This window comes from Mesocricetus auratus, unplaced genomic scaffold, assembly GCF_017639785.1.
Source record: "Mesocricetus auratus isolate SY011 unplaced genomic scaffold, BCM_Maur_2.0 Super-Scaffold_100014, whole genome shotgun sequence".
Lineage (NCBI taxonomy): Eukaryota > Metazoa > Chordata > Mammalia > Rodentia > Cricetidae > Mesocricetus > Mesocricetus auratus.
In genome coordinates, this window is record NW_024429197.1 from 43,013,372 (window position 1) to 43,027,802 (window position 14,431).

The following is a 14,431-nucleotide window of genomic DNA, read 5'->3' on the forward strand; positions in this document are numbered from 1 at the left end:
TCCTGCCTGCAAGATGTGCTGTGGCAAAGGTGGTACAGAAATTGTGGGTGTGGACAACCAGTGATTGGTGGAGCTTGAGACCCCTGCCACGAGAGAAAGCCCACCCCTGACACTGCCTGGAGGGCCAGGGACCTATTCTAGGTCTCTGGATCAAACAGAACCAGAAAAAAAAATCAATGAAATGTTTCCTAATGGCATTCTGCTATACTTGTAGACAGGAACCTAGCAAAATCATCATCAGAGAGGCTTCACTAAGCAATTAATGGAAACAGATGCAGGACCCACAACCAAACATTAGGTGGAGTATGGGGAATTCTGAAGAAAAGGGAGAGGAAGCTTCCAGAGGACGCAAGGACACTAAGAAAACCCACAGAACCAACTAACCCAGGCTCATAGGACCTCAGAGGTATTGAAAACCAGGGAACCTGCATGGGTCATCTACATACATGTTATAGTTTGCATAGCTTGGTCTTCGTGTAAGACTAACAGTGGGAGCAGGGACACTCTCTCACTTGTTTGCCTACTTTTTGGACCTTTTTCCTCCTACTGGGTTGCCTTATACAGCCTTAGTATGAGTGTAGGTACCTAGTCTTATTACAACTTGATATGCCATGTTTGGTTAATATCCCTTGGAGGGCTGCCCTTTTCCAAAGGGAAAAGAGGAAGAGTGGATAGGTTAGCATGTGGGGAAGGAGTTGGGGGGGAAGATGGGAGGGGAAACTTCAGTTGGAATATAATATATGAAAAAAGATTGAATAAAATGTAATTAAAAAAAGAAGTAAAGGGTCCACTGCTGTTTGGCATGAAGTCCTGAAAATGGCAGATATTGGCCATTTATGCACCTCCTTGCCCTTTACCCATAGTAAAAGTAGCAACTAAACATCAGAGCTCTAGTTTTTTATCAGTTGGTCTACAGTGAATAATCCATCCCAGCTCAGTCTCCACTGCAAGACACAGGCCAAGTTTAGCTGAATGCTGGAGTTTAACTTCAAAGTATGGGTAGGACCTCTGTCTTCTTCTGACCCCATATCAAGACTCTTCCATCACACGGAAGGCTAGAAAGCAGCTGTTTGCAAGTGTGACTTGCTTTTACATCATTGTGACAATACTCACAGAAACAACTTAAGAGATTGAAGATTTATTTTGTTTCACAACTTCAGAGGTTTTTGATGCATTATGACAGAGAAGGAATGGCAGAGCAGCTTAGCTCATGGTGTTAGATTGGTGTGGCAGAGCCTGCATATCATTATGTACCAGGGAGAGGAAACAAAGGATGAGCCCAGGGCCTTGTTATAACATTGAGTTTGTCATCAGGTGATGGACCCTACCTCCTAATTCTCCTGAACCTCTAAATTAGTCACAGCAACTAGGAACCAAGGATTCAAAACATGAACCTGTAGGGGATGCTTTACATTCAGACCATAACACTAACTATACTGTTACAATCTCAATAGGCCTCTGGCTAATCCACATCACTGTATCTGTCATACAGCCTTTGACCCACTGGATTCAATGTTCCTCCTCTGACCAAGTGTACAAAGGTACATGCCTTTCCACCCATTCTATGAATTCATCTTCCTGTCATACTACCAATAGAAACAACAATATATCCCTAGAGAAGTTGGCAAATTATTTTCCATATGGAGTTCAGTGTGAGACCATCAACATTAAGAGCAATATTAACAAACTGAAGCTTCCAGAGAAGGTTGGTAAGGAAAATACTACATTTTAAAAGACAATTGATAGAATATGAGAGGTGTTCACAATGCAAGATTAATGCAGGAAAAAACAACTAGTCATCATAGAGATTGCACTTTATTCTTTTTTAATGAACAAAAATATTTCTTGAGTATTTTCTACATTCCTATTTTGTTTCACTAATTTGTTGTGATTAAGATGTGTGTTGAAATATTCAGGATTTTCTAGAGGAACAAAACTGTGTGTGTGTGTGTGTGTGTGTGTGTGTATTCTTTCTCTAGATAGACAGGTATTGTTGAACTAATGTACCACAGCCTGTAAGATATTCGTGTGTGTGTGTGTGTGTGTGTGTGTGTGTACACGAACACACACAAGTTTATGGGATTTATTGGAGTTTCTTAAAGCTTGTGGTCCAACTAGTCCTTCAATGACTTTCTGCCAACAGAAAAAATAGAAGAATCTAGTAGTTGTTCAGTCCACAGGGATGGATGTTTCAGCTGATCTTCAGTATATGCAAGAATCCCAAAGAAGTAAGCTGTAAGGCCAGTGAAAGCATTGATTTGACAGTGAGTGTAAAGACATGCAGGTGAAGAGCAAACACTTCCTTCTTCCATGCCCTCTATATAGGCTGCCACCAGAAGGTGTGGCTGATTTAAGGTGGACCTTCCCACCTTAGAAGTCTGGTCAAAGAGGAGGAGGGTTTTCCCACTTTAAATGATTTAATTAAGAAATATCCCTCACAGTTGTATTCAGCCAGTTGAATTTTAGTTCATTTCAGGTATAATCAAGTTGACACCAATAATAACCATCACAAGTGTTATTATCTTGTTATGAAACTGAAGAAGAGAAATGTAAAGCGAGCACTTTAGGCCATGGCATGTAACTGATCCATGCAACAAAGTGCTCCTTCATATCCAACTATTTATCATTTTACTAAAAGCTTTTTCAAAAGTATAATCACATGAAAACAATTGTCTTGATTTTAGCCACTCAAGTGCTTTTGTTCAACATCTCATTTGAAGGTAAACAATACCACCCAATGAAGTCAAAGGGAGTATCATTCATTCTGAAAGACTCCTTCCAAAATTTGTTTCCCAGTTTCAAGATTCTGTTCCTTGAATAATCCCAAATCCTCTTAAAAATACACACTAATTTTTCTAGTACTCAGACAAGGCTGCTACAAGTTTCAATGAAGAAAACCTCATCTGCAGCACTCTGGACCTCTTCTTTGCTGGAACAGAGACAACATCCACAACACTGCGCTGGGCTCTGCTCTACATGGCCCTCTACCCGGAAGTCCAAGGTGAGCATGTGCTGACTGCATCCGGACAGGGCACAATGGTTCCTCTGAAAGTTGTTGCTTAGATGGGCCCAGAAACTAGAATAGTGGAATGGAACTACATGAATCAGCTGTGAGGAGAGGTGTTCTTGGGAAAGTGTCTTTTCAGGAGTGTGATAATTCACAAATGCAGATTTTATAGTCTGTGCCTAGAAGAATCTTCAACTCTAGGGGAACATAGAGAAGTCACCTGTCAGTAAGGTAGGTTCCAGCAAAAGGTGACACTGTCTGATGGAAATCCACTCAGTCCCTCCTTCCTATTTGACCTGAATACCATCCAGATGTCTCAGGTGGATATTTGGCCTCCTGTTGATGTTACCACTCTCTTTCCAGACTCAACCACACACACTCTGCATGTTGCCTCCCTATATTACATTTTCTCCATTGGTGTTGTCCTTATTCATGCCTATAAGCATGGCATTGGGCTTTCCCCCTAACAAGAATTACTATCCCATTTTTTGAGATTTCAGATACTACCTTCCAAAAATGGTTTAAATACTACTAAGAATTGGCTGCCATGCTCTCCCTTGAGATGTGACCCATTGTGCCCCACTGCAGAGTTTTGCACAACGTTTATACCTCCCCAGGGACTTTCATCCCTTCAGAAATAATGGCCAATTCCATCATTTTTATTCCTCTAGTTTATAGAAGAATTAATTCATCAAGTTTCATGTCATGAAACATTTTTTCCAAACTGTGGTAAATTTATTAGTGAAGGAAAAAGTCACTGAAGCACATTCAAGACAACTATTTTTGGCCAAAGATGAAGAGTAGTAACCACATCATTTCCCATGTAGTAAAGAAGAATTAGTCATTTCTTGGGCTCCATACACTTTTTGAAAGGGGAACTTTCTCTGGCCTGGAACTCATCAAGTAGACAAGGCTAACTGGCTAGTGAGCCACAGGAATCTGTCTCCCAATATGCTGAAATTAGAAGTGCATGCCACTATACCACGATTTTTACATGAATTCTGAGGATCAGCAAAGCTTTGCCATCTGAGACAGAAAGTTCATCCATATCAGACAAAACTCTTGATGTCTTGATTGTAAATATCCCAGAATATCAAACTCTAAAAACTAAGCTTTTATTTTTCATAGGCCATTAGGTGAAAGGAACTAATTTGCAGAAGCATGAATGGGTATTGCTATGTGATTAGTCATGCAGATAACAGATATTCCATTCAGGGTAAGTGAAAAACTATGGCTATGTTGCAGGAAGAAGGGAAGTTACAGAGTTAACACTTTTCCAAAGCAGTCCTTTGAGGAGCTGAAGAAACATAGTGTTTCTTTGTAAACAAAACACTGGGTTAAATGTAAGGAGATAACATCATGGAGACAATTTGTCTGTCTTCAGAAGAAAGCACTAACTTTGAAACTTACAGATTCCCCCACCCCACCCCACCCCCTGGTTTTCTTGTAGAACAAGTCCACTCTGAGATTGACAGAGTGATTGGTCTTGGGAGGCAGCCAAGCACAGCTGACAGAGAGTCCATGTCCTACACTAATGCTGTCATCCATGAGGTGCAGAGGATGGGCAACATCATCCCCTTGAATGTTCCCAGGGAAGTAACAACTGATAGCACACTTGCTGGATTCCACCTGCCTAAGGTAACTTTGCACTATCAGTTTATAGTGCTCCAGCCCATCCTTGGCATTATCTGAGGAATCTAAATGTAAAAAGTAGTAAGTGTTTCTGCCCGAAGAAAACATTTAAACCCAGAGATATTGTACCAAAGGGGGCAAAGAAAGAACTTTCCACCGACAGGTCTGTAATGTTTGTGTGTATATTGGGGAGTAGAGAAAGGACGATTTCTTGGTGGAATCTGCTTTGAATTTAGCCAATAAAGTAAAATTTGACCTTATCAGCTAAAAGACATTTCAGTATATTCCTGTGTTAATTTGGCCTCCTAGGAGTCAGTAGTTCTTTGCTATATCCGTGTTCATAGATATTTCCCAGCTTTTGCTTACTTGAGATCTTTCTGTTTCACATAAAAACAGTACAAAATGAAACATTAATTATTAGAAATGGAGAGATAAAATCAGATTGTTGCCAAGCAGTTATGTGCTGAGGATGCTCATGTCAAAATGTCTTAATCCCCTTTTCATAACCATTGGTCCCTGCTTGGGAATGAAGTTTACCTGAGATCTCTCCAATACAATATGCAGCCTTAGAAGAGCTTGGATCCAGAACTATTTTGATTATTTTTACTGCCCAGGACTTGCTATAGTAGACATTGAACAATCTCCCTTACACTTTTCTTCATGGATCCCTCTTACATTCTCTCTGTTCACAGAGCAAATGCACAACCCAGCTTAGGATCCACTTAAAGTTTTTGCTGAGAGAGATCTCCTGACCATATCACACTCCTTCTGTTCAAGTCACAATCCTTTCCCTTTCTTTCTGTTCACCATATACCAAACCAAAGTCAGACATTTCTTGGCAGTGACAAAATAAATGCCCAAGGTATTTATTCATGGTTCATCATGGTGGCAAGGGGATGGCTCAGAAGATGAGTCCTTATGATGGTGACTAGGAAAAGAAAGAGAGTCTGCATGAAGCTAATTCCCCACCCCATTTATGCTACCCAGTTCTTGAGTATGGGGAATGGTAACATACAATCAGGGAAAGTCTACTGCCATTAATTAGTTAATGATCTCTAGAAATGCCCTTACAGCTACTGTCAGTGGTGTTCTTTTGTAATCTCCTAAACAATCATCAATTACCAGAATCAAGAATCAATTTACCTGCCAGAGGTAGTCTCTGTGGACCTACAATTTTAAGTCTTAGATCCTCAGAATGTGTTGTTCTCCTGGAAAGTCTTTGGAACTGGAATAAGAAGAGTCGACTCTGGAAACGCAGATACAATTCATTTGTTTAACCCCAGAAACAGGCTTCTTCATCACATGTCTGTGTAGGAAGGAACTGGGTTGATGGTTTTCTTCCCATGTCCAATTATCGTCCCTTGGATGGTACATTTTGTTTCCCTAGGAACATGATGACCACTTCCCATAGAACTGTGCTTCCTGATAAAGAGTTGATTGATAGGCCTGGAATAGCCTCTGGACACATAATCCATAATTTATCTGGACTAAGAACAGGAGTTTTCAAGGATCTCAGGGTGTAAAGAATGATGGGATCTTGGGAACCCTCACTCCTTGTCTGGGGCTGTTTGACACATCAAGCCTTGACTCTTTGCTCTGTTCTTTAGGGAACCATGGTCCTGACCAATTTGACTGCTCTGCACAGGGACCCCAAAGAGTGGGCCACCCCAGAAACCTTCAATCCAGAGCACTTTTTGGAGAATGGACAGTTTAAGAAGAGAGATTCTTTTCTGCCATTCTCAATAGGTGAGTGTTAATTGGGGAAGAAAAAGATCAAAATCCTACCTGCTTTGAATTTACCAGATAATGGAAAAAGGAAAAACAGAAAAAGAAATTCTTCTGTATCAGGAACTCTGACATCAACATAGAAAGACTCTGCCAACAGTGTGTATTAATATTACCAGTTTTATTTACATAGTCAAGGTGCATGATGAAAAAATGGCCTTTGGCAAGTTGGTGAGGAAGAGAAGTGATTAACCAGTGGGTAACCCGTGGCTTCCAAGTCCAAAACACCTGAAACCCTCAAGAAAAGAAGAACTAACCTATGATGCAGTCTGTGCTTGAATACCCAAAGTCTCTTGCAGACTTAGGGAGGTGGAATGTGATGTCACGAGCAGACAGTAACACTGTCACAGGGGCTCAGAAAAAGTCAGGCTCACCAGGTGACAAAGGCCAGACAAATGTATGCTATCAGCCCTGCTCAGGAAAGGTCTTTCTTCTCACTTCAGTGACCCACATGCCAGTCATCTCTGAAATGAGGTAACAGACAGATGCCCATTTTCTAGGTGTCTCTCAATCAAGATGATCACTGACTTGGTTACTGTTCTGTTGTTTGAGGATACCTCATTAGCAAGACAACTCATAAAAGAAAGCACTTACTTGGGGCCTTGCTTACAGTTTCAGAGGATTAGTCCATCATCATCATGGCAAGAAGCAGGCAGGCATGGCACTGGAGCAGTATCTGAGAGCTTTGCATCCTGATCCCCAGACAGAGAGACACAGAAACAGAGAGACACACAGAGACAGAGAAAGAGAGTGATTGGCCTGGAGTGGTTTTTGAAATCTCAAGGCCCACTTCCAGTGACATATCTCCTCCATCAAGGTCACACCTCCTATTCTTCTCCAAAGAGTTTTCCTCCCTGGTTATTGAGCATTCAAATATATGAATCTATGAAAGACGTTCTCAATCCAGCACACCACAGTAATCAAGATTGCCTATCACACAGGCCAAGCTTTTAATCACATGCTCCATGCTGAACAAGATTCACACCTGCCCAGTCTTGCACAGAGGCAGGGAGGAACTGTTTCACATAATTGCCAAATGAGAAAGGCTTTTAGCTTCATGAAAAGGAGTGGTTTAGTCACAATCACATAGGGAGTTGCACACAGGATGAGTTATTGACCCTGAGTCCTCGCTTTGCATATCATAGTATGTGGATTTTTACAGGAGAATCTCGGGGATTTAATGAGTTGCTTATCATGTTATTCATGACAGGCAACATGGGGAGAACAAAGATAAATGAAACATGATGGCAAAAAACGCAGATGTTGCATAAGATACTGATATCATCTTAGCACATTTACATTCAGTATGCATCTTTTCAGGTCTGCTTTTATTTCCTCAACAACTTGTGTTAGGCAGGTTACAAAGTGCAAACGTTCATGCATCAGTTTTTAATGCCATTGAAAACTAATGCAGCCTCTTATACATTATCCTGTAGAGAATAATACACGCTATCATTCCTGCTACCATGCTCCTGTTGGAAACCCCATGAGGGCAGTGGAAAATATGTCCAAATATTTTTTTTTTTTTTTTTTTTTTTTATTTTTTTTATTAATATTTTTTTATTTTCCATTTTAAATTTAGATAAGAAACAAGGTTGCTTCACAAGTCAGTACGAGGTCCCTCTCCCTTTCCCTCCCCTCCTCCCGTGCCCTCCCCCCATCCCCCCCCCGTTATCCCCTCATTCCCCCAGGGAGGGTGAGGCCCTCCATGGGGGTGTCCATAGTCTGTCATTTCATATAGGGCAGGGCCTAGACCCTTCCCCAAGAGTTCAGGGTGAGAGTGCACCTCACATTGTTCTATGGGAGTCCAGAGACCGTGTGTATACTTGGGATGGGTACTGATCTGCTGTCCAAGGCTCAATAGATTACCTAGGCCTCCTCACTGACACCCAGATTCAGGGGGTCTTGATCAGTCCCATGCTGGATTCCCAGGCTGATGCCTGGGATTCAAGAGTTAACCTTTGTCTGGTCAGCTGTTTCTGGGGGTTCAACCAGCCCAGTCTTAATCCCTTTGATCATCAGTCCTCCCTCTCTGATACTGGCTTTCTTGAGTTCAGCTCAGTACTTAACCAGCCAGTAAATGAAGTTTCTGTTTCCCAGACTCTCTGGCAATAGGATTGTAGGCTGGCACTCCCCAGATCTATGTCTAAAATCCATATATGAGAGAGTACATGCCATGTTTCTCTTTTTGTGACTGGGTTACCTCACTCAGGATGGTTTCTTCTAGTGTCATCCATTTGCCTGCGAATCTCATGATTCCATTATTTTTTTCTGCTGAATAGTACTCCATTGTGTAGATGTACCACATTTTCTCTATCCATTCTTCGGGTGAGGGACATCTAGGTTGCTTCCAAGTTCTGGCTATTACAAATAAAGCTGCTATGAACATAGTGGAACAGACATCTTTGTTATATGAATGGGCATCTTTTGGATATATGCCTAAGAGTGCAGTTGCTGGGTCTTGTGGTAGGTTTATTCCCATTTTTCTGAGGAATCTCCATACTGCTTTCCAAAGTGGCTGAACCAGTTGGCACTCCCACCAGCAATGGAGGAGTGTCCCCCTTTCACCACATCCTCTCCAGCATAAATTGTCATTGGTGTTTTTGATTTTAGCCATTCTGACAGGAGTGAGATGGTATCTCAGAGTTGCTTTGATTTGCATTTCCCGGATGGCTAAGGATGTTGAGCACTTTCTCAAGTGCCTCTCAGCCATTTTAGACTCCTCTATTGAAAACTCTCTATTTAGTTCTGCAGCCCACTTCTTAATTGGGTCCTTTGCTGTTTTGGAGACTTGCTTCTTGAGTTCTTTGTAAATTTTGGAGATCAACCCTCTGTCAGATGTGGGATTAGTGAATATTTTTTCCCATTCTGTGGGCTGCCTTTTTGTCTTGCTGACTGTGTCCTTTGCCTTACAGAAGCTTCTCAGTTTCAGTAGGTCCCATTTATTAATTGTTGAGCTCACTGTCTGTGCTACTGGTGTTATGTTCAGGAAGCTGTCTCCTGTACCAATTCTTTCAAGGGTACCACCCACTTTCTCTTCTAAGAGGTTCAGTGTGGCTGGATTTATGTTGAGGTCTTTGATCCATTTGGACTTAAGTTTTGTGCATGGCGATAAACATGGATCAATCCGCATTTTTCTACATGCCAGTCTCCAATTATGCCAGCACCATTTGTTGAAGATGCTTTCTTTATTCCATTGTATATTTTTAGCTTCTTTGTCGAAGATCAGATGTTCGTACGTGTGTGGGTTAATACCCGGATTTTCAATTCGATTCCATTGGTCTGCCTGTCTATTTTTGTGCCAATACCAAGCTGTTTTCAGGACTATAGCTCTATAATAGAGCTTGAGGTCAGGGATATTGATGCCTCCGGACGTTGCCTTGTTGAACAGGGTTGTTTTGGCTATCCTGGGTCTTTTGTTTTTCCATACAAAATTGATTATTGTTCTTTCAAGGTCTGTGAAGAACTGTGCTGGGATTTTAATGGGGATAGCATTGAATCTGTAGATTGCTTTTGGCAGGATTGCCATTTTTACTACATTGATCCTACCTATCCATGAGCATGGGAGATCTTTCCATTTTCTGAGGGCTTCTTTAATTTCTTTCTTTAAAGATTCAAAGTTCTTACGATACAGGTCTTTCACTTGTTTGGTTAGCGTTACCCCAAGGTATTTTATGTTGTTTGTGGCAATTGTAAAGGGTGATGTTTCTCTGATTTCTCTTTCAGCCCTTTTATCATCTGTATATAGTAGGGCTACTGACTTTCTTGAGTTGATCTTGTAACCTGCCACTTTGCTGAAGGTGTTAATCAGCTGTAAGAGTTCCCTGGTAGAGTTCTTTGGGTCACTGATATAAACTATCATATCGTCTGCAAACAGTGAAAGTTTGACTTCTTCCTTCCCAATTTGTATCCCCTTGATCCCCCTTTGTTGTCGTATGGCTATAGCTAGAACTTCAAGTACCATGTTGAAAAGGTATGGAGAGAGTGGACAGCCTTGTTTTGTTCCTGATTTTAGAGGAATTGCGTTGAGTTTCTGTCCATTTAGTTTGATGTTGGCTGTTGGTTTACTGTATATGGCTTTTATTATGTTTAAGTATGTCCCTGTTATCCCAGATCTCTCCAAGACCTTTATCATGAAGGGATGTTGGATTTTGTCAAAGGCTTTTTCAGCATCTAGTGAGATGATCATGTGATTTTTGTTTTTCAGCTTGTTTATATGGTGGATTACGTTGATGGATTTTCGTATGTTGAACCATCCCTGCATCCCTGGGATGAAACCTACTTGATCGTGGTGAATGATTGTTTTGATGTGTTCTTGGATCCGATTTGCCAGTATTTTATTGAGTATTTTTGCATCAATGTTCATGAGGGATATTGGTCTGAAGTTCTCTTTCTTGGTTGTATCTTTGTGTGGCTTGGGGATCAAGGTTATTGAAGCCTCATAGAAAGAGTTTGGCAAAGACCCTTCTGCTTCTATTGTGTGGAACACTTTGAGAAGAATTGGTATAAGCTGTTCTTTGAATTTGTGGTAGAATTCTGCACTGAGGCCATCTGGACCTGGACTTTTTTTGGTTGGGAGACTTTTGATGACAGCTTCTATTTCCATAGGGGTTATAGGTCTATTTAAATTGCTTATCTGTTCTTGATTTAGTTTTGGCAAATGATAGCTGTCCAGGAAGTCATCCATTTCCTTTAAATTTTCGAATTTTGTGGAGTACAGGTTTTCAAAGTATGACCTAATGATTCTCTGGATTTCCTCAGAGTCTGTTGTTATGTCCCCCTTTTCATTTCTGATTTTGTTAATTTGCGTGTTCACTCTCTGCTGTTTGGTAAGTTTGGACAAAGGTTTGTCTATCTTGTTGATTTTCTCAAAGAACCAACTCTTCGTTGCATTGATTCTTTGTATTGTTTTCCTGGTTTCTACTTTGTTGATTTCAGCCCTCAATTTGATTATTTCTTGGCGTCTACTCCTCCTGGGGGAGTTTGCTTCTTTGTGTTCTAGAGCTTTTAGCTGTGATGTTAATTCTCTGGTATAACTGTTTTCCTGTTTCTTCATGTGAGCACTTAGTGCTATGAACTTCCCCGTAGCACTGCTTTCAAAGTGTCCCATAGGTTTGGGTATGTTGTGTCTTCATTCTCATTGAGTTCGAGGAAGTCTTTAATTTCTTTTTTTATTTCCTCTTTGACCCAGGGATGGTGCAGTTGAGCATTATTCAATTTCCATGAGTTTGTAGGTTTTCTGCACTTTGTGTTGTTGTTGAATTCTAATTTTAAGGCATGGTGGTCTGATAAGATGCATGGAGTTATTCCAATTTTTTTGTAGCTGCTGAGGTTTGATATGTTGCCAAGTATGTGGTCGATTTTTGAGAAGGTTCCATGTGGTGGTGAGAAGAAGGTATATTCTTTTTTATGTGGATGAAATGTTCTATAGATATCTGTTAATCCCAGTTGGGTCATTACTTCTATTAGACCCTTTGCTTCTTTGTTGAGTTCCTGTCTGGTATTCTTGTCTAGTGGTGAGAGTGGTGTGTTGAAATCTCCCACTATAACTGTGTGGGGCTTTAGATGAGATTTAAGTTCTAATAATGTTTCTTTAACGAATGTGGATGCCTTTGTATTGGGGGCATAGATGTTCAGGATAGACACTTCCTCTTGGTGGGTTTCACCTGTGATGAGTATGTAATGACCTCCTTCATCTCTTTTGATTGATTTTATTTTAAAGTCTAGTTTGTTAGATATTAGGATTGCTACCCCTGCTTGTTTCTTGGGTCCATTTGATTGAAAAATTTTTTCCCAACCTTTAACTCTCAAGTAATGTCTGTCTTTGAGGGTGAGGTGTGTTTCTTGTATGCAGCAGAAGGAAGGGTTCTGTCTTCGAATCCATTCTGCTAGTCTGTGTCTTTTTATGGGTGAGTTAAGGCCATTAATATTGAGGGATATTAATGACCATTGATTGCTCATCCTTCTTCGATTTGCGATGGTTGTTGTTGGTGGAATTATGGGTGGAATTTCGCCCCTTTGTTCTTTTGGCTGTTGGTAGAGAGGGATTCTCTAATGCTTATGTTTTTCTGGTTGTAGTTAGCTTCCTTGGGTTGGAGTTTTCCTTCCAAAATTTTCTGTAGGGCTGGGTTAGTGGACACATATTGGTTGAATCTAGTTTTGTCATGGAATATCTTGTTTTCTCCGTCTATAGTGATTGAGAGCTTTGCCGGGTATAGTAGTCTGGGCTGGCATCCATGGTCTCTTAGTGTAGGTAGAATATCTATCCAGGACCTTCTGGCTTTCAGAGTTTCCATGGAGAAATCAGGTGTAATTCTGATAGGTCTGCCTTTATATGTTACTTGACCTTTTTCCTTAGCTGCTCTTAATATTCTTTCTTTATTCTGTATGTTTGGGGTCTTGATTATTATGTGGCGAGGGGATTTTTTTTGTGGTCCACTCTATTTGGTGTTCTGTAGGCTTCTTGTACCTTCATTGGCATGTCTTTCTTAAGGTTGGGAAAGTTTTCTTCTATGATTTTGTTGAATATGCCTTCTGCCCCTTTGAGGTGGATTTCTTCTCCTTCTTCTATACCTATTATTCTTAGGTTTGGTCTTTTCATGGTGTCCCATAATTCCTGGATGTTTTGTGTTAAGGATTTGTTGGATTTAAGGTTTTCTTTGGTTGATAAATCCATTTCTCCTAATGTATCTTCAACACTTGAGATTCTCTCTTCCATCTCTTCTATTCTGTTGGTAATGCTTGTATTGGTAGTGCCTGACTGTTTGTCCAGCTTTTCTATTTTCTGCCTTTCTTCAGATTGTGTTTTTTTTAGTGTCTCTATTTCAGTTTTCAACCCTTGCAGCATTTGCATTGCTTCTTGCAATTTTCTGTTTATCTGTTCGTCCGTTTGTTGCCTTTTATGAATTTTTTGGTTTGTTCTTTCTTCCATTTCTTGCATTTTTTGGTTTGCTTTTTGTTCCATTTCTTGGATTTTGTGCTTTGTTTCTTCTTCCCTTTCCTGCCTTTTTTGGTTTGTTTCTTCCTCCATTTTTTTCATTTTTTGCTTTGTTTTTTCTACCATTTCTTGCATTTTTTGCTTTGTTGCTTCTTCCATTTCCTGCCTTATTTGGTATGTTTCTTCTTCTAATTCTTGCATTTTTTGCTTTGCTTTTTCTTCCATTTCTTGCATTTTTTGCTTCATTTCTTCTTCCATTTCGTGCCGTTTTTGGTTTGTTTTTTCTTCCAATTCTTGCATTTTTTGGTTTGTTTTTTCTTCCATTTCTTGCATTTTTTGGTTTGTTTTTTCTTCCATTTCTTTGAGGGATTTTCCAATATCCTCTTTTAGGGCCTCTATCATTTTCATGAAAGTGCTTTTAAGATCGTTCTCTTCTGCTTCCTTCGCGTTTGAATATTGGGGTCTTGCTGGTGTGGAGTCTCTAGAATCTGGCGGTGTCATATTTGTTTTTCTGTTGCTGACTGTGTTTTTGTATTGTCTCTTTCCCATCTCTTCTTTTAGTGGGTGCAGAAAGAGCCCCTTCCTGGTCTGGGGACCAGAGTTCCCTTTTGGTGGGTGCTAGTAAGTCCAGTAATCTGGTGGTTCTTCTATGCCTTGTCCAAATGCTGGTCCGTGGGTAGAGAAGAAGAACAGGAATCTGGGGCGCTTAGCCTCCTACCTGGTCCCCTGGACCCTATGCTGGGTCCTGTTGTACCTGATCCGGAACAGCTACTCCCCTGGTCTCCCTGGTTCCTGTAGTTTCCTGGTCTCTTTGGTGGGAGAGAAGATCTGGAGTCTGGGGTGCTTGGCTCCCGCCGGGATTGGGAGCTCTGTGCAGTTCCCAGGCGATCTGCAGGCTCTGGAACTCAGGCTGGGAAGCTGGCCTGTTTACCTGATGATGCCAGAGGGACAGCTACTTCCCTGTACTCCCAGCCTCCTCTCCTTTCCTGGAATCGTTGGTGGGAGAGAAGATCTGGAGTCTGGGGTGCTTTGCTCCCGCCGGTATTGGGAGCTCTGTGCAGTTCCCAGGC

General features: G+C 41.0%; 1 protein-coding gene across 3 annotated transcripts in view; it reads left to right on the forward strand.

Moving 5' to 3' along the window:
- LOC101830438 (cytochrome P450 2J3) overlaps positions 1-14,431 on the forward strand; it is a 40,227-nt gene that overhangs the window by 21,197 nt on the left and 4,599 nt on the right. For 2 of the 3 annotated variants that reach the window (XM_005074310.4, XM_040757142.1), the window contains 3 exons: positions 2,860-3,001; positions 4,458-4,645; positions 6,247-6,385. In XM_005074310.4, the coding sequence (XP_005074367.1) occupies positions 2,860-3,001; positions 4,458-4,645; positions 6,247-6,385 (469 nt within the window). The remainder of the gene's footprint in view (positions 1-2,859; positions 3,002-4,457; positions 4,646-6,246; positions 6,386-14,431) is intronic. The other variant, XM_021229644.2, reaches the window with a different exon arrangement.